We start from the raw sequence: 21,663 nt of genomic DNA, 5'->3' as shown, positions 1-21,663 counted from the left end.
ACACTTTAGCTCAGTGTTTCAGTGTACAAGATGCCCATTCTCTTCCGAACATCTCTCCACAGGCTTCCTAAGAAGCCTGCTTTGGGAACATAAATCGCGAAGGAATCTTTGCCCACAAAAAAGATGGCGATGCACCGCTTGCACTGGGTGCGCGGACCCGACGCCGGCCCCGCTGGGCGAGGCGCAGGCGGAAGAGGCGGCTCTGAGTTGGCCGGAGACCTTCCTGGGAGGGGCTCTGCGGCTTGGAGGCGTGGCCTAATCGGAATTGTAGTGTCGGATTGGTCTTCAGGCTGCTAGGCGTGGCCTCCGCAGCACCCCACCCCTCCCACATCGAACCGGAAGTGTCTCTGGGTCTTTCCAGCTGGTTGTCATTTCACTCGGCTCGGTCCTGAGGAGAAGGACTCAGCCGCGGCTGCGGGACCTGGGCACCGGAGGCAGTGGCGGCGGCGGCAGAGGCGGTGGAGGCAGCGACGACAGCAGAGGAAGACGAGGAGGAAGAAGGAAGAAAAAGAAGAGCCAGGCGGAGTCCGCAACGACGACAGCTGGGACTGCGGGACCGGGGAAAAGCGGCGCGGCGGCGGCCCAGCAACCGTGAGGAGAAACAAAAGCCTTCTAAATTATAGTTTCCAATCAGTCTAGGGAAAAAGAGAGCGCGAGCCCAGGGGGGAGGCTTTTCTCCTTTAGAGTAACTACGGTAGCGGGGTTTTCCTTTTTGTCCATCCCCCTTCCCCCTCCCCCCCGGCGGAGAATCGAACTGAGAGAACTGAACAAACCGCCCCTGGGTCCCATGAGGGAGAAAAATCCCGGAGCCGCAGAGAGGGGAAGAGGCAGAAACCGCAGGACCTTCCAGGTCGCCCCCTTGCTCCCCGCACCCCCGGGCCGCCAGCTCGCCCTTGTCCAGTCTCGCTAATCCCTCCTGATCGCGACACCCCCCAGAGGGAGAAACGGGTGTTTCCAACCCCTTTCATGGGGGAAAGGAGGCCGAAGGGAGCCCAAGAACAGCAAACGCAGCAAGATCTGCACCCGGAGCCCCAGGAACAGCCCCAGAGGCCCACACTGCACCCTACAAAAGAACAGAAAACAGGACCAGGAACAGCAGAAATCTCCCTGCAATCATCTTTCCTTTAGTCAAGGCTGATTTCCTCTTTGGCAACCAGAAATTCACCTCCTGCCCCAGATAACCTAATATAATCTATCTATATATAAATATATAATATATAATGTTCTTAAATTATTCCTGATTTTTTTAACCAAGCTGCCAAGAAAAGAACGTATTCTCCCCTTAATCCTATTCTAATTTTTATGTGAATCTAAACTGCTGAGGAAGACCATATGTGATTGTTAAATTTTATATATATATATTTTTACTCCGCACAATGCTTATTCTTCTATATCCATAGATGCTTGAGAAGCTGTGTTTTTGTCATTCATGTACATTTTCCTTTGGAAAAAGAAAGCGCCTATTTTACTAACCAAAGACTTGATTTTTACCTTTTTCCTTTTTATTCCCTCCTAGAAATAAACCCAATTGGATTCATATCAATATTTTAAGAGGTTTTTTTTTTTTTTAGTTTTTTTTCCATTCAGAGAGACCAGAATTCCAAATCAGAGATACGTAGGGTGATAAGCTGTGATCTTTGAGTTAGCTATAAATAAGATACTTCAAGCAAACAAATTTGAGATACAGGGGAGGAAAGACGTCGTGAGACATTAGGTTGTCTTTTTTTATTGTGAGATTCTGATCCTAAAAATAATAAATGGGGGATTACGGGTTTGGAGTGCTAGTGCAAAGCAATACTGGGAATAAATCTGCTTTTCCGGTCCGATTCCATCCACATCTGCAGCCTCCACACCATCACCAAAATGCCACCCCCAACCCTGCTGCTTTTATAAATAATAACACAGCTGCCAATGGCAGCAGTGCTGGGTCAGCTTGGCTCTTTCCTGCTCCAGCTACCCATAACATTCAGGATGAGATCTTGGGGTCAGAAAAAGCAAAAAGTCAACAGCCGGAACAACAAGACCCTTTAGAAAAGCAACAACTCTCCCCAAGTCCAGGTCAGGAAGCTGGAATACTGCCTGAAACTGAAAAGGCAAAAGCTGAAGAAAATCCGGGAGACAATTCTTCAGAAAACAGCAATGGAAAAGAAAAACTACGCATTGAATCACCAGTGTTGACAGGGTTTGATTACCAAGAAGCCACGGGTCTCGGGACTTCCACCCAACCCTTGACATCCAGTGCATCATCCCTTACTGGTTTCAGTAACTGGTCAGCAGCGATAGCACCTTCTTCCTCCACAATAATCAATGAAGATGCAAGTTTCTTTCATCAGGGAGGGGTCCCTGGCGCTTCAGCTAATAATGGTGCTCTCTTGTTTCAAAATTTTCCCCATCATGTCAGCCCTGGCTTTGGTGGTAGCTTCTCCCCTCAGATCGGGCCTCTCTCCCAGCACCATCCTCATCACCCCCATTTCCAGCACCATCACAGCCAGCATCAGCAGCAGAGGAGGTCTCCTGCCAGTCCCCACCCCCCACCTTTCACACATAGAAATGCTGCTTTTAACCAGCTGCCTCATTTGGCGAATAATCTTAACAAACCCCCTTCTCCATGGAGCAGCTACCAGAGTCCCTCTCCAACCCCCTCTTCTTCCTGGAGCCCAGGAGGTGGCGGCTATGGTGGCTGGGGAGCTTCTCAAGGCCGAGATCACCGCAGAGGGCTGAACGGTGGAATAACACCTCTGAACTCCATCTCACCTTTGAAGAAAAATTTCGCAAGCAATCATATTCAGCTCCAGAAGTATGCTCGCCCTAGCTCGGCCTTTGCTCCAAAATCCTGGATGGAAGATAGCTTGAACAGGGCTGACAACATTTTTCCTTTTCCGGTAAGATGTTGTTCCATTAATAGATGAAGATGAATTAGGAAGTAGTGTGGTGGAGTATCTGTGGAACGAAAGAATCAGACTTGTTTGTACTCACATTCGAGCTCTTAGGAGATGAATCAGTTACCAGTCTATATTTTAGCAAACAAGTGTAATCGGAAGAAAATAGTTAACTGTTTCTTGGGCCTTAATTTTTCCATTTATAATTAGATACCGGATAGTTAGTGATGTCCTAATTAATTATAATACCTTTCTTGCTTAACAAGAATTTTCCACTTGCTCGAGGAAGAATGGTAAAACAATAATGTGTAGCAGAAATATATTTTATTATGGAAACTAATGAATGTTGTCTGCCTATCTGAAGGAACTAAAAATGACCTTTTTTGACATTGTAAGGTAGGGAGTCAGTGAAAGCAGCTCAGAGTTCCAGATTTCCTCCTGGTTATATTTAGATGTGGGCCTTGCAGTCTGAGCAGTCTGAACTGATCAATTCAGCAGTTCTTCTTAGACCTCTCTGCAAACTCTGACCTTGTGTCAGTAAGGACTACTAGTTAGGGAGAAATGGTACAGATGGTTTCTTTGTCATGCTTAAAATTTATTTATCTATTTATTTTGCAGTGCTGGGTATACTCGTTTCTTTTTGAATACCATGAAGATGTTGATTTCAGAATGCCTGTATTGTTTTTAGGGGTTTATTGTTTATTTTGTTTTTTGGTATGTGATGCCTTTCACCTACTTGTTTATTTTCCAGAGTTAACACTAGGGGTGTAGATAATTAAACCATTCCTAAAAATAGGTCCAGGCAAAGATCATGTCTTTGTTGCTACTAGTATATCCTTCTTCTGGTAGGGATCACGTTGTTTGTTTTTGAACTAGTGAGCAGCCAGTTTGTCTTGTAGAAACAAGGTAAAGGGATTTCATACCTTAGCTCAACATCACTTGCCACACTCAATTTATGTACTGTAGAGCGATTGTTTCTATGTCCTTAGAAAATTTATAGAAAGTAGTAAGGTCCATTGAGCCTGTTCTCATATCAACTGCGAAAGGTAAGTTCTATCATTATCCCACTTACAGATAAGGGAAGTCAACATGGGTTTAAAGCCATGTATACATGAATGTGTCATGCATATGTGTTATAGCAAAAGGTTTTTTAGATACACTTCTGCAGGGACTAAAGTATCTTATAAAACAGTTGTAGTGTTCCTATTTAAGGGAAGTGAAAGTGATAGAGCCCTGTGTCAGACCAAGGAGTTAAATATCTCTTCATTCCTTAAGGATACAGCTGTAAGGCATCTTAAAAGATTTGGTCAAATTTAGTTTTAAATTTTTTCTTAAAAAGACTTTTATTTTTGCCTATCAAAAAGTTGCTGGCATTTTGCTTTTAGAAAGCATTTTTTTTCCTTAAGCCAAGTGCAATTGTCATTTAGTGACAGATAAATAGCTGTTTAGGACATTGACAATGGCTTTAAAAAGTTGTTATTAATATTCTTTAGAACATAAATATTACAGCAATGTAATGCAAAGGTGACTTATGAACTATTAAAGTATTGCTAATTTTAAAAAGCCAAACCTTTTAACTAAATTATGATTAGAGTGGGAATTGAGTACACTTTTCTTTCTTACTTGCTGCTTCTTATGCTAACAATAAATTTATGTGATGTTATGATCATTTCCTCATTGTGAGCATCCTGATTTATGGTAAAGATTTGTTTGGGGAAAATGAGAAGTATAGGAAATGAAATATCTATGTATGTGTGTTATTTTTTTTCCTATGGGGCTAATAGTATGTGTTGAACATGTGGAATCCTTTTGATCAGTTTCATTGGTGATTAAACTGATTTATTAAATAACAGACTAATATTGATACTAAAACCTGTTGTTAGAAACTAGCTCTTTCAGAAGGTTGGGGATGTCACTCAGTAATAATAGAGCATTTGTCTGGCCTGCAGAAGGCTTTGGATTTGATCTCCAGCACTGAAAAACAATTACTTTCCTCTTGTCTTTTCTTGTCTATTATGCCGAGGATAGAAAAAGGGTGGTCAGGAAGCCCAGTTCAAATACAGAAAAGCTAGGTGTGATAGTTAATGCCTTTAATCCTAGCACTTGGGAGGCAGCTGGATCTCTGGGAGTGAGTTCAAGGCCCGCCTCATCTACATAACTAGTTTTAGGCTAGTCAGGCTACATAGGGATACCTCATCTCAAAGAAAAAAAAAAATATATATATGTATAATTTTTCAAATATGAAAAGATTAGAAAGTAAATTTTTTCTTCTCCCATCTCCATCATTTTTGTTAGTGGGTTTAGTTTGAGGTTATAATATTCGTATACAATCAGGATAGTATGAAATTGGTATATTAAAAAGAAATTATCTGAAATATATCTAATATTAGGCAACAGGTATTTAGTTTGAAATGAACCAGAATGCTTTTTACATTCAATTATTACAGGTATGTTTATGTTCTAACTATATGCAGGTTTTAAAATTAATAATATTTAAAAATTAAAATTATGTTTGTGTGTGTGTTTGTACATTTGTAGATGTGGGGGTCAGAAGATAATTTACAGGGGCCAGTTTTGTCCTGTTTCCAAGTGGATCCAGGAATGAAACTCAGATGGTGCTTTTACCCAGCATGCCATTTGCCTGACCCCAACCCCCCCACACACTTTCTTTGTGTGTGTCCATTTTCAATTTTCTGTTTTGTCCACATTTATGAAACCTAATTAGGCATACCAGAAGCTCCCTAACTGATCAACCAAGGAGGTATATTTTGAGAAAAAAAATTGATTAAAAGTTGCTTCTGACTTTTTATTTAGCCTAAAGCTTCAAGGTATGAATTGAGAAGGCATGGCTTAAATCCTGTTTTTAGACACATTAAATTAATATGCATTTAATAATATATAAAATGCGTTTATATTTTAAGTGCTTTATATATATTAATTTACGCACTAATCCTGTGAGGTAAAAATTATTATTTACATGCAAGATTTGGCTCTTAACCATTAGTTATACTATGGTGCCTTTTACAAAATCATAATATAGATGGGGGTGAAAAGAACTTCTCCCAGAGCAAGTAAGATGAAAGGAAAAAGTTAACTATATGTATGACCAAAAACTGAGTGTAAGCCAGATATTGTTTCTGCTACCCTGGAGGCTGAGGCAGGTTGGAGATTGTAGAAGTTATAGGCAGCCTGAGAAACATAGTGAGGCTCTGCACTATACAACAAAGGTGGCTCATAGAGTTTTCAAAGTAAAAAAAATAGACCACATTTGTTTATCAACTCTAAATGTTAAACTTCATAAAGTTAAGGTCAATACTTAAAATTACATTTATTTATTATATATATATACATATATATATATATATATGGTATTACAATAATTAAAATTATTATTACATTTATTTATTTATTACATATATTTAGTTATATAGTATTGCAATAATTAAAATTATTTATTACATTTATTTATTGTATTTATGTATGCATGCTGATGCCACAGCACATGCATAGAGGTCAGAGGACAACTTGCAGAAGTTGTTTCTCTTCTTCCACCATGCAGGTCCCAGGGATTGAACTCAGGTCATCAAGGTTAGCAACAAGGGCATTTACCCAATCTCACTGGCCCCAAATCCTTTTGCTTTTAATTCTGAGTAATTACTATAAATCAGGAATGAGTGAGGTGCCCTCAGATAGGCTCTGTCACTTCCTATAATAGGATCTTTCAACCCCATGACATTTGTTGTATTGTCCTATCTTTAAAATAAAGAGACAAGGCCCATGTTCATGTGATTAAGGGTATGGTTTGACCCTTAGGTTTAAAAGAAAGCCCTATCTCTCCTGCCAAACACATCCTGAAGCTTCAATTTCCAAACCAAATAATAGATTGGGATGCCTGCCAGTAATTTTATTTGAATATAGCACCTTTTTGGAGTGATGCCTACATCTGTCCTTACAAGAAAAGTTGAGCAGAATTTCTCAGTCTGTATACTGTTATCTAAAGCTGCATTTATGTTCCCATCTGCATTAGCTAAAAACCAGGAAAGTAGCCACAAAGATTGTCCTCCATCTTGATTGGTAAAGAGAGAGTTCAGTACTTTACTTAGGGCTCCATTTGCTCTTACCTTAGACACATCACTTTTTTAAATTACACAAGTAATTCTTGTCACTATAATAACTTGCCTGGTGTTGTTAGCTTAGTATTCTTGAAATTATATCTCACACTGTGTGCTTAGAAACAATATGTCACTGCAGTGCTTCAGGTCGACAAGTCTTGGTGAATTATTAAAAATCATCATAACATACAACCTCATTCCATTTTATTTTTTTTTCTTAATGTGATTCCAAGAGAGTTTTGTTTTGTTTTTGTTGTTTGTTTTTGCATAGGAAATCTCTTGTTTTTAGAGAGAAACCAATTTGGTAATTTTGAAATATGTGCTGGATGGTTCTTTCTATGGCAGAATTGAAATCCTGGAAAACATTCTGGGAAAATCCTATGAGGTACATCTTCCTCTTTGTAGAGAGCTTCTAACTAGGTCCATTATTTCCCAACGGAGCTGAAACTAACCATTTTTTAACCCTTTCCCTTCTATGTTTTCCTCATTTTTAAAACAGAGATTTATTTATTTTTTGTGATCTGGGTGATTTGCCTGTATGTATGTCTATGCACCTCATGAGGCCTAGTGCCTGTAAACCTGAAGAGGGCCCCAAGAACTGGAGTTACAGATGGTTGTGAGGTGCCATATAGATGCTGAAAACTGAGTCCAGGTCCCCTGCAAGAGCTCTTATCCACCAAGCCTTCTCTCTAGCCACCAGGGTAGATTTTTAAACCATATTTTGAGTGTGTCTGTGTGTTCAGGGAAACCATGAAATATGATCAAAAATTGTTCAAAAACCTATCAGGAAAAGTTTACTTATTGCAAGCCTAGTGAATATGGTTATTGCTAATTAAAAGTAGAAAGGTCATTCACCAGGGCAAGTGTTTGAGAATAATCTTCAGTGGTTCTCCTGAGAAAGAAACAGTTAAAAGTACTCTTAAAATTAACTTAGGCTTATGTTTGAATTTTACAGTCTAAATTCATTTTTCTTTCAACTTCTCTGTCTTGGTAGAGTGAAAATAATCTTGAAAGCTTAAATATGTGGTCATGCTGTCATGTTGTTTCCAACACTGTACTATATATACCTGGGCTTTTGGTCTCATCACAGATAAGATAGTATGAACAACATTCTTCACTTCAAGGTCACAAGCCACACCCAGTATGACTGTTTTTCTCTTTTAACTTTTTGTAACAAATGTTCATTTTATTTCATTTGAACTATTCAAAGATGTGTTGCAGAAATCAAAAGACAGTTTTGGCCTGATCTGTTTAGGGCAGGATACATATTTTATAATTTAATTTAGTGTAGCTTTCTTCACATTTTATGTTACTGGAAAGAGATGGAGGTACATTTTCTAATTTTAGAAAATAACTGGTAGCTAGATAAGATTGTATATATTATTATCTAAGTCAGCTTCTGAATGGGAAATATGAATAACTACTGGGAAAGACTATTAATGTGAGGCTGAACTGTAGTTGGACTGAGACATAATTAAATTTGATTCTGAACCCAAACTGAATGGCCTGGAGTAAGTCCCTTAAATTTTGGAGGCTGATTCCTTATTAAGATAATAATGGTGAAGGATTATTGTAAGGCACCTTAAATATGTGGTCATGCTAAAATTGAAAATGTGCCTTTCAAATGTTGAGTAAAATTGTAAAGATAATTACAAATGTAGCTAGGGTTTCTCTGAGAAATTCTGAACACACTCTGTATTGTGTATCTTATTGTTCGTGCTTTGTTTCTCAGAACACACCTTTACAATCAGCTACACATGCAACCTGGGAGAGAGAGATCATTGAACACTTACAAATTTTCTCAAAAAAGCAACTTTTAGAAATACATATATATATATATATGTATATATATGTAAAGCTTTGATTTAAAGTTTGCCTTTAGTGATACCATTTGGTCACAGTATATATAAGAAATGTTTACAGGTATACAAAGTAGCTTATTCAAGAATTTATTTACAAATTTCCAAATATTACAAATTTCCAAATATGGAAATTTTGGAAATTTCTATTTTAGTAATGGTCACATTTACATATCACTTCTGTTATGCCTAAACTTGAATCTTTTAGTTTGCCTTAAAGTTTAATCAGTTAGCTCCTGGATTAAAATGGAATTAAACTATTAGGTTAGTTTATTATTTCCTTATAATGTTAAAAAATGCATGCTAAATATTACTCAAACATTAGAAAAGGTTAAAGAGAGATTATAAATATATTATCAAATCATTTTTATGAGAGTCCTGTACCTATTTCATAACAGTTGCTCAATAAATTTATGCTAAAAATTAAAGTATAAAATAAATTAAATTATAATAAAATAGTATAACATAATGTTTTAATATTATATATGAATATATGAAAAATATATGCAGTTTAAATCAATGATACTATTTCCAACTTCTGAAAAGTTACACATTTTCTATTAAATATATTGTTTTATTAATATATAAATTTAATTTATGAATCCTTTAATATATATATTATAGTATTTAAAACAACACATAGTAAAGTTCATTTTCATATTTTAGACAGAGTATCTCTGTATAGTCCAGGGTGACCTGGGACTTACTATGTAGCCTAGGCTTGTCTTGAGCCTGTGATCTCCTGTATCTGCTTCCCAATTTCTTAAATTACAAGCATTTACTACCATTCCTGGTGCCTAAAACTTTTAATAATCCAATTCAGTACAAACCTTTGAATAGCAGAATTCTGGTCCTGCTTCATGTCCAAAAAAAAAAACCAATCAATTATTTAAACTTTGACTAGTATTAATCAGCTTGTATCATTCAGTATTTTGAAAGATTTTTGCATAGAGTTGCTTTATTGAAAGTTTTAAGCAACAGGTATGGTGATAAATGCCTGTCTCGTGTTTATGGGCCAAATTATTAAACTTTAAAGCTATATATATACTATGTAAGTACTTCCCATATTGTACTTTTCCAAGGCTGGACAAATTTGAATTTGCTGAGTATTTTTTGATATACCAAGTCATTTTTATACACCTAAAGTAAGGTATGGTTAACCTTTTAGTATTAGTTGTTTCAAAGCCATACTTGTCTTTAAAGTATCATGTAACATTTTAAATAATAGTTCTTTCAGGAAACCTAGAAGGATGTATCTACTTAAGAGGTTCATGGTACTAGCTAGTAAAACATATAGGGTCATTTTGTTGTCTGTGACCTAAAGAATATTTCTACTCCTAAAATAATCTTAACTGTAATAAGTCAGATCTGGACTGTAAGTACTTACTAGTCATATAACCCAAGACAAGCATGCTACTTTCCTGATTCTTCCTTTTTTATTTTTTCCTCTGGCCCTTTTGAGAATAAAATGAGATTATATATAATATTTGTCTTCCAGAAGATTCTGTTATTAAGGGAAAACAAGATTTTCAATAGCAATATTAGTCAGGGCCAGCAAGTTGGCTCAGCAGGTGAAAGGACCTATAGCCAAGACTGATGATATGAGTTAGATTCCTGAAATCCATGAGGTAGAAGGAAATAGCCAACTCCTACAAGCTGTCCTCTGCTTTTCAAACATGCACCCTACTATAGCATTTGTGCATGCATGCATAGCACATGCACATACCTACATTAATTTTGAAAAATAATGACTGGAGAAAGATGGATCATTGGTAAAGAATACTTTTTACTCTTCAGAAGACTTGAGTTCTATTCCCAGCCCCCATGGTAGGTGTATCACAACTCCCTTTAAATCTAGCTCTGAGGGATCCAATGCCCTCTTTTGTTTGGCCTCTTTGGGCACCTGTATACATGTACTTGCATGCACACATATACACACACACATACACACACACATATTCACACACACATGAATATAGAATAAATCTTTTAAAAATGTACTATTTTTGTCAATAGCAATTTCTTTAAATGTCAAAAAAAAAAAAACCAGCTGGTGAGGTGGCGGCTCAGTGTGTACATGCATCAGCCACCAAACCTGGTGACCTGTTTGATCCATAGAACCTTCATGGGAGAAGAAGAAAACTGACTCCTTCAATTTTATCTTCTGATCTCTATGACGGATTCATGGCACTCATGCTCCTGTACCTATGTGTGTACACCCCCACACTAAATAAATAAATGTCATTTAAATGTGGAAATCATTGTATTACTGGTACATGATAATTAAACTTAATTTTAAAGAATATTTTTATAAGTGAATTGAAACTTTAAACATAAAATTGTTGCCATAAATAATAGTGGAACTTGGGCTAATAATCTTTATTTTTCTGAACATAAATACAGTATCTAATTGGTGACATTATCCCCCTTTTTGATAAGGTTTTCTCCCCCATGTGATTTTTAATAATTTATTATGGAAAATTTTAAACACTGACTACACAAAATAGTGTTCTGAACTCCCATGTACATGTCACATGGCTTCAGCAGTCACTGGCTCCTGGGTGATCCTTTCACCTACGCTATAAACTCTGCCATGTATCTTAAAGCAGTTCCTAGACATGGTGAGATTTCATTGTGAAAGAACACTCTTCTCAAAGATACAAAGTCTTTAGAGGATATACAAAGAGTTATCTTCCAAGGGTCTTTTAAAGATACTGATGACATTTCTGTCATGCCTGCTCAGCCTGTTTTCCTTACTTAGCCTAGTGTTTATTCCCACAAACACCAGTGGCCTCATCTGTTTCTGAGACATCAAAAAGAGTAAATAAGATAAGCTCAATTAAAGCAACAAATCAGCTACTGGTATCTGTACAATCTAGAGTATGATATTCTTTTAATTTTGGCCTTCTTCTAATTCTAGGCTTCTGTGGAATTTTAGGTATAATATCTGAGAAGAATTCAAAAGAACAGGACTGGGCTGTGCTTTGGGGATTGTTTTTCTGTGTTTATAAAAGGAATTCAGGGATTTGAGGTCTTTTGAAGGCCTGTGGAGTGCTTCAAACCTTATTCATTCACCTCTCTTTCAATATACAGGTATTCACTTTTACTGGGTTGTAGTAGAAATATTTGTCTGGCTGAAGAGGGCCTTCTCATGAAGAGTACAATCTTGGAACTTCCTATTTTGTTCTTGTGAGTTGAGGAGTTTGTTCTGCTTAGGAGACTATGAATATGGGGTAGCCTTGCTGGAAGCTGAGCATTGGTGCTTTTTGTCATCATTGTCAAGAGTCACAAAAAAGAAAGAGATATCAAGGGTTGTAAAACATAAGTTCCAGCTTAGGCATAAAAATTGTACATTTTGGTTTGTAGGCTCTCTGCTAACTGGGCCCTGAACTGGCCTGGCAGACATGGAGAAGGGAAACTCACAGCTGATTAGGGTCTTCCATGTGTCTTTATGACCCAACTTAGTCTCTAGGGCAGCATTTTAGTTTTGTTTACTTTTTTGATAGTAATGACCTCTTGTGGTGAGTAGCTTGTTAAATAGAAGAGCATTGCCTGTTATATTTTTGGATGCAGAGGTTTAGGTTTATTATGATAGCCTGTATGAAACTGGCCGTAGTAAAGCAAGGAACAACTGGACTATTCAGATATGCCAGAAGCCTGTTTCAAAATGTATCTTGTGTACTCTCTTCTCGTCTACCACAGAGAGAAGGAATGCAGGATGTATACTGAGTGTGCCTGCTAGCTGGCAGCCATCAGGCCTCACTTTCACACACCATGTCTCTTTTATTTCTTACCTGTTTTCTATTTGTGTGTGTACATGCATATGAGTGTGCAGGAGCAGATGCCCATGTGCACACATGCACAGGCCAGAGGAGGATGTTGGGGAGATAAGGCCTCTCATTGTACAGGAAGCTTCACCATTTTGGCCAGGCTGGCTGGCCAGCTAACTCCTGGGATCTGGCTACCTCACAGTGTTTGAAGTTACAGGCACATGAAGTTGTGCCTAGCTTTTTTTTTTCTTTTAATTTTATTTATAGATCCTAGATTTTTTCTTTTTTTCTTTTATTGAAAATATATTCTTTTCTCATACAATATGTCCTGATATAGTTTCCCCTCCCAGTTCCTCCTTTCCTTCCCTTCATCTGAGTCTACTCCTTTTTTTTTTTTGTCTATCACTAGAAAAGAACAGATTTGTAAGAGATAACCACCAAACATAACCAAATAAGATATAAGATAAAGGAAAAAACATCATATCAAAATTGGACAAGGCAATCCAACAGAAGGAAACGAGACGTAAAAGCAGTGTGCCTAGCTTTCCATGTGGGCACTTTGAGCTCAGGTCCCCATGCCTGCAAAGCAAGTGCTCTTACCCCAGCCATCTTCTTAGTCCCTCATCACAATCTTATAGCTTACAGAGATTGTGTGTGTGTGTGTGTGTGTGTGTGTGTGTGTGTGTGTGTGTGTGTGAAAGAGAGAGAAAGGGAGGGAGAGGGAGAGGGAGGGGGAGGGAGAGAGAGAGAGAGAGAGAGAGAGAGAGAGAGAGAGAGAGAGAGAGAAGAGTGTCAAGATTCCTTATCCAGTAAGTAAAGATTTAAAATCAAGTCTTAGAATAAACTATTTTTTTCTTCCAAGCAAGGTTAGAATGACTAAATAGCCAAGAAGGAGGAAGTCCATTGAACTAATGGAATTTAAATTACCAGTTTTGTTTTTTAATTCAAATAAGTGGCAACAACTTTTTTAAAAAATCTCTTTAAGGATTTTTTATAGTAAAAGGCAGTTTTCTCAGGCTTTCTAAAGAGATCTTCTGATTTATCAGTTCACATGGAAACCAAATGGTTTATGAGCTGAGCAAAGTGATTCATCTATAGTTTAGAATTCTGTGAGGAAATATTTAGTAATGTAAGCAAGACTCTTTACCTTTGTTGAAGGTGTTATGATGAGAAAGTACAGACTCTGAAGAAATATGAGGCGCTAGTAAGTGTCTTTACCTTGCTCCTCTTCACATTACATAATTACCTCTTTTATGTCAACCCCTGCATCCACTTACCTGCATCCAGGTCATGCAGACCCAACAAAGAATTGTATACCTTGTGGATGTCGCTAATGAACATTTTAGGTTATGAAACGACTTATTTAAATAGATTTTTAAAAACTAAGTCTTCTGAGGCTAGACTTCACACCACCTACAGTGTGACTTTAAGCTTCATAGTCCTAAAATGGGATAGCAGCAGCTAGTGACTCCACATGGTACTTGTAAGAAACTAATGCAGATAAATGATACATGGTTTGTGTGAAAAATGTAGCTCAGAGCTAGGAGGAACAAGGTGGCATCTTACTTTATTGGTGGCAGTAGATTTATAGCAAGCTGTACCTGTACTGTGGGAAGATTGTAGTCCTGTCCAGGAAGATAAGCAGCAGCCTGTCTATCTGATGCAGCCTGACAGTGTTGAGGGACTCTAGGGAAAGAAGTGTACTCTGTGCTGCGGTGAGAGGCCTTTTGGAAGCAGAGTCCTGAAGGCTAACTGTACAGTCACCTCTTTGTGATTTGTGGACATAAATAGCATTTCATCCAAGACGAATATTTATATTTTGGAAAATCTTGGATTAAAACTCCCATAGTTAGCTTTGATTAACTATGAGCTCTCCCAGAGCTTCTCAAGCTTCCTATTTGTTTTGGCAGCTGACACACTGGCATAGACTTTCCTTTTGAACCAAAATATTTTCTTTTTCCTTCTTCACTAGGGAAAATTTAAGTGAGAAAGAGAAACTTCCACAGCCTGATATGGATTAAGAGCAGGCTGAAAGTGATCATAGGAAGGGAAGGAAGAAAGTAGAGAGTTGGATTTTGGCTTGGACTTTTACTAATCTGGTTACATCCAAGTAATTATATTTTGTGTATCATACCAGTCTGGTAGCACTCAAATGCAGGGATTCATGTTTATAAAAAGAGCCAATAAAGAGTGGTGGTAGTGGTTAGCATGGGATATATTTAAATGAGAAGATTGAGTCTGAAGACAGAATCTCTGAACACAAAACAACATCCAGTACAAACTGTATAACATGATGGCCTGTTGTTCTTACCTAGTAAACATGGATTTCCCTTTAAGTAAGAGTAAAACACGAGAAAAATATGCCTTAAGGGTCTCTAATCCTAGGGATTGACAGAGGTAATAATTTCCCTCTATAACTGATTTTCAAGGAAATCCATAATGTTTAATAAGTGGTAGGTACTGATATTTTACACAAAGATTCAACTTGGTGTATGATGAGGTCACATTTGGTAAACAGTACGGAGCAGAATGTGCTACACAGCACCTTAATGGTAGGCCGTGAATTTTAACTAAAGAGGAGTCTGATGAAAGGAAATCTAAGAATCTTAACCAAAGACAAATGAGCATGTGCGCCACCTGTCTTTTTAAATGAGGATGGCTCATGGGGCATTTGACCAACAGTTTTGAGAGGAGACACATTAATTAATAAATGTCTGAAGGCAGATATGCTATGTTGTTAGGTGAAAAAGGAATGATGTGCCTAAAATAACAGATTATAGATTCCAGAGTTAATAGTGATAGTCTAGGTGCCAGGTTTGTGTTTTGTTTGCTGTTAGTGGTGAACTACCTGCTTTCTTTAAAAGCAGCTTCCCATTTGTTGAAATTGAACTTGGTTTGTATTTTCTGAAGGTATGTGCTATAGAGTTTGGGATTTTTCAGTTTGGAGAACAAAGCCCCTCTCTTTATAAGGAAACTTAAAATGTTTCTTGTAGCTTACTTAAGATGGACCATATACAGTTACTTGGGATAATAAGATGCAAACTACACCCCCAAATAGCTAAAGAAAATAATCTGCTGATGTGATTGTTTAATTAGTAGATTTTAATGTATTGTCCCTAGTCTCATATGGAGACTTGTCAGAAGTGTGATTCTTAGGCTCTAGTTGGGGTGACTCAGTAGTCTGTTCTTAAACAAGACCCCCAGGTGATGCTGAGTATAAAACACGATGGCTGAGTGTGGTAGTGTGCACTATTAACCCCAGCGCTCAGGGAGCAGAGACAGGTGGAGCTCTATGGGTTTGAAGCCAGCTTTGTCTACATAGAGAGCTCTAGGCCAGATGGTTGCATAGTGAGACCAGTTACTTACATGCAACTTAGTGTTAAGTATAACAAAGTGTAACAAGTGAGGTCTAGTGGTACTGTACCTGAAATCCTAGCACTTGATAAGCTGAGGCAGGAGGATTAAGAGTTGGAGGCTATCATGATTATACAAGACCACTCAGTAGGCAAAGGCACCTCTGTCAAGCCTGATTAATTACCTGAGTTGAAGGAGAGAACTGACTCCTGCAGGTTCTCTCTGATCTCAACATGTGTATCATGGCATACATCCCAACATGCACACAAAGGAAACAATTGAAAATGTGGTTTAAAAAAGAGCTAGAGGTCAGCGGGAGCTACTATACAAGAAGAATCTATCTTAAAAGTAAACCTATAAGATTACAAAATAAAGTGAAGTCAGAAAATTGCAATAAAGATGTTTGTGGAGCCTTGATATTGTTGGTGTTCTTTCATATTTCTGGGTAATTATTAAGTTCATAGGGTAGAGCTACAGGCCTGGATTCAAATTCTACATACCTGACATGATAAAGTCATTCTGTCACTGTAAGCTTGTTTTTTCGTCTGTGAAAGGAGATAATTGAATATACCAGATTATATAAAGCTTTTGTGAGGGATAAGTGAGAGTGTGCATCTAATATTTGAAATTAGCTGCCAGCATTATTAGTATTGGAACCAGTTCTGCTAATTTGGTTTGCAGCTGATAACCTGCCAGTTTGTTTGTCATGGATATAATGTGTATTCTTTACCTAACTGTCATCCCATGGGGAGCAGGAGAGACAGAGCTTTGTGTTCTGAAGTCTTTTCAGATTTCTGTTGCATCCCTGTCACCATTACACATTTTGTTCACTTGTTGTTGTTGCTGTTGAGCACTATTTGAGTACTTACTGTTTTTCAGACATTTGACATATGGATGCCCTCAGAGTCCTTTAAACAATCCTCCTCCCCCACTTTGTAAATAAATTTTAGTAGTCCTGTGATGATTACCTTGTCTAAGGTAGTGCCACTGGCTTTGGAATGAGGCTTGACTCATAGCTGTGCTGTTGAACTCAGCAGGGACTTGCCTATGCAGTAAATTGTATAAATTTTCCTTAGTCTTAGCTTTTATTATTATATGGGAATAACAGATTCTAACTTAGGAAGTCTCAGGCTTGTAATTAAGACAGTGCTGATGCAGTACACAGACTGATTGTGGGTACTTCTCAGTCAGAGAAGTTCAACTTTCTCCCAAGGGAGCTTGGCGAAGGTAGTGTGAAACAAATATATTTGTTGGTGGTGGGGAGTGTGTTGTTTAATTTTTACAATATATTTTATCTTCTCCAACAAATCAAATAGGTAAATTTTTAAAAAGCTTGTTATTTTGCTTTATGTTTGCATAATGGACTAGTTAACCCTGTTAAAGAGGGCTAGAGCTATAGTTCTATGGTAATTTTTTTTTCTTTCTTTTTCTTCTTAACCCCACAGGAGGCCTCAGGTTCAGTTTCTAGTATCTAAGAAAGAAAGCATTCAATTTCTTTCTCTCAATGACCTCTACCTTTTGTAGACTAAAAGTGAACTTTGAGTAGTGATTTAAATCCACATCTTTTGTTTTTAACATAGTTGTCAAAATTGATAAAATACACATCCTTTTCAAGCTCAGACAGTTACAATATTGGCAAACCAAAAGAAGAAAACTGATTGAGGCTGTAACGCCTTACCAGAACACTTGCCTAGCACATGGAAAACCTCAGATTCGATTGCCAGATCTGCAAATACAAACAATTGAAAAGCATTTTGTTCTAGGAAAAGACAGTAGACATCTAATGAAATTCCTTCTTTTTCTGGACCAGGAAAGCCTTCTGCAGGACAGCAATGTCCTGCGAAAGTTGAGGCTTCCTTGTGTCTAATACTCATTGCACTGACTTAGAATGGTGTTTGTGTTTTGGTCATTGGCTCAAGGACAATTAAAAAGAGCTGTCACTTGATAAATTTTCTATTTTACAGATACTTTCTGGGAAATAGATCCTAGAAAGTAATCAGCAATTATATGTGGTCCATTTTGTAGTTGAAAGAGGCAAAAGGGAAGAAAAAAGGAAATCAAACCCTCCTTGATAAACTCAACTTTGAGTAGGAAAAGTGACATTGTTTGCTCTGTTCCTATGTGCTGGCCTTACTAATGTATTTCTGTCATTCTACCTACTTCCTGTTAGCACAAGACAGGACTGTTAAAAAATTAAATGTTAAAAATAGAAAAGATCACCAAAGGAGAAAATTAAGAATGATAAACTTTGAATCACCATTAATAAAAAGCTAACTTGACAAAATATGTGCCTTTTGACCCCTTGAATTACCAGAGCACTAAGGAAACAAGTGTTCTATAAATGTAGCTTATAGTGAATCTCACTGTTACTCTAGTTTGACAGACTTTTCCAGTTACAGTCAGTGGTTACTAACTGTAGTAGAAGTCAGTGCTCCAGACAGGATACTTGGGGCCTGAGCAGAGATGGAGTTGTTTACTAAGTTTTTTACTTAGTAAAGTTTTAAGTAAGTTTATTAAATCATTTACTAGTGTCCCATTAGCAAACAGAAGCTTTCTTGACTTACCAGAAGTAGCTTTTATAAAAGAAGCCACACAAAACCATGGTTATATTCTGTATCAGCTGCTTCTTTTCATTTTTTGATTGGCAAAATGCAAATTCTGGAAATTCACAAAGCTGGTACTGCTTTAGTTCCATGGAAAAGAGTGAGTAAGTTGTTTGCTCTGTCATTCATTTTGTCAAATGGAAATGCACACCTGTAATGGGCAATGTATAAACAAACCTTAAGACAGAGAAAAAGAGAATAAATATTTCACATGCCTAAAGCTCACTTGAAGACATTCACCTTCATGTGGTTTTACCAATCATTTTGAGTTCCTGCATCCAGTAGATGTGCTTGATGCATAGTGATACAGAAGGATGGGCAGTGCTCCTTAACCCAGTTCACAGCATGGACACCAAGAAAATAATATTTCAACAAAGACATCAACATCGAGCCTTTCTAGGTAGCCCTGTATGGCAAAGTGGCAGGACTAACTTGGCTCACCATCACCCATTTGAGGTCAGTGCTGCAGTGGGACATATGGTATAGACATCCTACTGGAAGCATTTGATGTAAAACAGATCCTGCCCTTAGGACCTTGTCAGAGAATATAGCAGGTGAATGCTTTGCACTGACTATGGCTTTGGTAGATGACCTAGATATAGGCATAGTTCATAGTCTGCTGGAAAGAAGAAAAATCCAGCTGCTATGGATGGAGGTAGTGTGAGTTGGTGTTGACTTCCAACCCTTGCCTTATGCCTCAGATCCATTTCACTTCCAAAAGAAATTGCAGTAAAGGGTTTGATGTTGTGTTGCACTTGAAGGCTTAAAAATTTGAGCAGTCTCCCCTTTTACACATTCTGTAGCTTAGAAAATCTAATTCTGTCTGTATTCCTATTTCTGGAAGATCTAATTGATAAAGGAAGCTGAGGAGGAAAAATCAGAAAAGGGTAGACAAATCATTTCTAGAGTGAGTGGCACCCCACCCCAATTCTTATCCTCATTCTTACCCCAAATCTCCCACCCCTAGAGGCAATTCTGCAACATTCTCTCTTCTAATATTGGATTGGATCCCGATGTAACTGTACCTGGACTCCCTAAACTGCAGAGTATCAGAAGACCATTTGTTCATTGACCATTGCTGAGTATCTACATGGTAGGGGCAGGATAAGGAGGAGTGTTTCTATTTCCCAGAAGTATAGTGCAAAGTGTCACAGAAGAAGAGAGAAGAAATGCCAGGTTAATTAGAAAATCATCTTGAGTGGAAGATAGGCCCTGTTAGCCTACAAGTTAGATATCAAAGTAAAAAAAAAAAAAAAAAAAAAAAAAGGAAATGTCCCAGCAAGTGAAAATAAAATCAAGAGCAAGGCAGAACAGTCTAAGGCGCTGAATTAAAAGATTGGGGGTGAGGGGGTGTTGGTTGGTTGGTTAACTTTGTTTTTGTTTTTAAACAAGCTGAGAGTGAGTTAATAAGTAACTCAGAGCTATGTGGATTCTTAGCATTCATAAGACCTGAGTTTACTACCAAGAAAACACAGAGACTAAGTGAAAAGTCTGAGTAACTGCAGAGAGGTGCAGAGCTAGTCAGATTCCGGGGAGCAAGGGAAAGTCCTCCTGAGACTCAGTGGTCTTTGGGTCAGGGTGAGGGCTCAGATGTCTTTATTATCACTTCCTCTCTCAGTTAAAACCTTTCCATGCACTTTAACTTCTCAAGCTGAGCTTCAGTTTTCGTCATTGCTACATAATTCCCTTCATCTGAGGAACACTAGCACAGTAGAGTGGTTGTAACTTTTCTGATTTCTTACTCTGGAAGGAGACTTGATTAAGGTGGGCAGGCTCCACACTCTCTCAAACTTCAATGGCAGCAAAGTCTAGCCCAGCTTGGCAAATAAATAGGCACTGAGGCAGATTTGGAGTTTCTTGTCCAGGTACCCAGTCTACTCATTGTCCTTTGTCCTCCATCTGAAATAAGGCTAGGGTTTTTTTTAATTTTTTTTTTTGGTTTTTTTTTTGTTTGTTTGTTTTTTGTTTTTTGAGACAGGGTTTCTCTGTATAGCCCGGGCTGTCCTGGAACTCACTCTGTAGACCAGGCTGGCCTTGAACTCAGAAATCCACCTGCCTCTGCCTCCCAAGTGCTGGGATTAAAGGCATGCGCCACCACTGCCCGGCTAAGGCTGTTTTTAAAGAATAAATGCCTTTTTATGTTGGAGAGAATAAGTGGACAAGCTTCATTCTTAAAGCAAGCTCTGTCATTGCGAGGAAAGCAGTGTCTAGTGTCATTATTCTATCATAATTCGTGGAGAGGGAAGATTCTATCGAAATCACTATTTTTTTATTTGTACACGTATTTGTGGTATAGTATATGCTTTGGTTATGGTAGGAGTGTGTGTGTGTGTGTGTGTGTGTGTATCTGTGTGTCCATCAGGTTTCTTCCCCCCATCTCTCTCTTGCTTTGTTTTTGAGACAGAGTCTCTCACTGAATAAGAACCGCATTTGACTGGCTGAATCTGAGACTTATTCAGTTGGCTGTGCATTGTGTTTCAGGGATCTGCCAGCTTGATAGAGAGCTATTGGAACAGTTTAGAAAGGTTTACCCTATTAATCTAGTTTTAAGTGGTGGAGAAGATTAGCTTTCTTTTACATTTATTACTGTTCTTAAGACGAAGGCTCATTTTAATGGTTTAGGCTTTATTAATAAAAGTGATGCTTTTGTTGAATTCTTGTCAGAAATAAAATCAGTCCCTAATGAGCTCTGTGCATTTTTGTGCATCTTGATGTTTTTGGAAGTGCTAGGATATGTCCTGCTAAATGCAGCTTGTTTTCTCTTGAGTAGGTAAATGTGGGGGAGGGGATTACTTGGAACTGAGCCTCAACACATACTAGTACTCTGCTGCTGTGCTATCTCCAAAGCTTAGAATACTATTTTAAAAGTGGTCTGTGACTATTTGTATTTACAGGATCGCCCCAGGACATTTGACATGCACTCACTGGAGAGCTCACTCATTGACATAATGAGAGCTGAAAATGATTCCATTAAAGGTAAGTTAAGAAATAGAACTATTCTATTTTAGTAATAGTTAAAAGTGTATTATCTACTTATTCTAGTAAGCAATATTATTACTATGAAGTCATTGTATCTAGTAAGTTGT

General features: G+C 37.9%; 1 protein-coding gene across 2 annotated transcripts in view; it reads left to right on the top strand.

Moving 5' to 3' along the window:
- Nucleotides 1-354: 354 nt before the first annotated feature.
- Cpeb4 (cytoplasmic polyadenylation element binding protein 4) overlaps nucleotides 355-21,663 on the top strand; it is a 62,322-nt gene continuing 41,013 nt past the window's right edge. Inside the window, exons 1-2 of one of the 2 annotated variants that reach the window (XM_028756436.1) lie at nucleotides 355-2,882; nucleotides 21,472-21,553. In XM_028756436.1, coding sequence (XP_028612269.1) covers nucleotides 1,758-2,882; nucleotides 21,472-21,553 — 1,207 coding nt within the window. In that variant the 5' untranslated portion in view covers nucleotides 355-1,757. The remainder of the gene's footprint in view (nucleotides 2,883-21,471; nucleotides 21,554-21,663) is intronic. The other variant, XM_028756435.1, reaches the window with a different exon arrangement.

Source organism: Grammomys surdaster, unplaced genomic scaffold, assembly GCF_004785775.1.
Source record: "Grammomys surdaster isolate TR1022 unplaced genomic scaffold, NIH_TR_1.0 126121, whole genome shotgun sequence".
NCBI classification, from domain to species: Eukaryota; Metazoa; Chordata; class Mammalia; order Rodentia; family Muridae; genus Grammomys; species Grammomys surdaster.
Note: the sequence above shows the minus strand (reverse complement) of the source record. Positions and strands in the feature narration are given on the sequence as shown.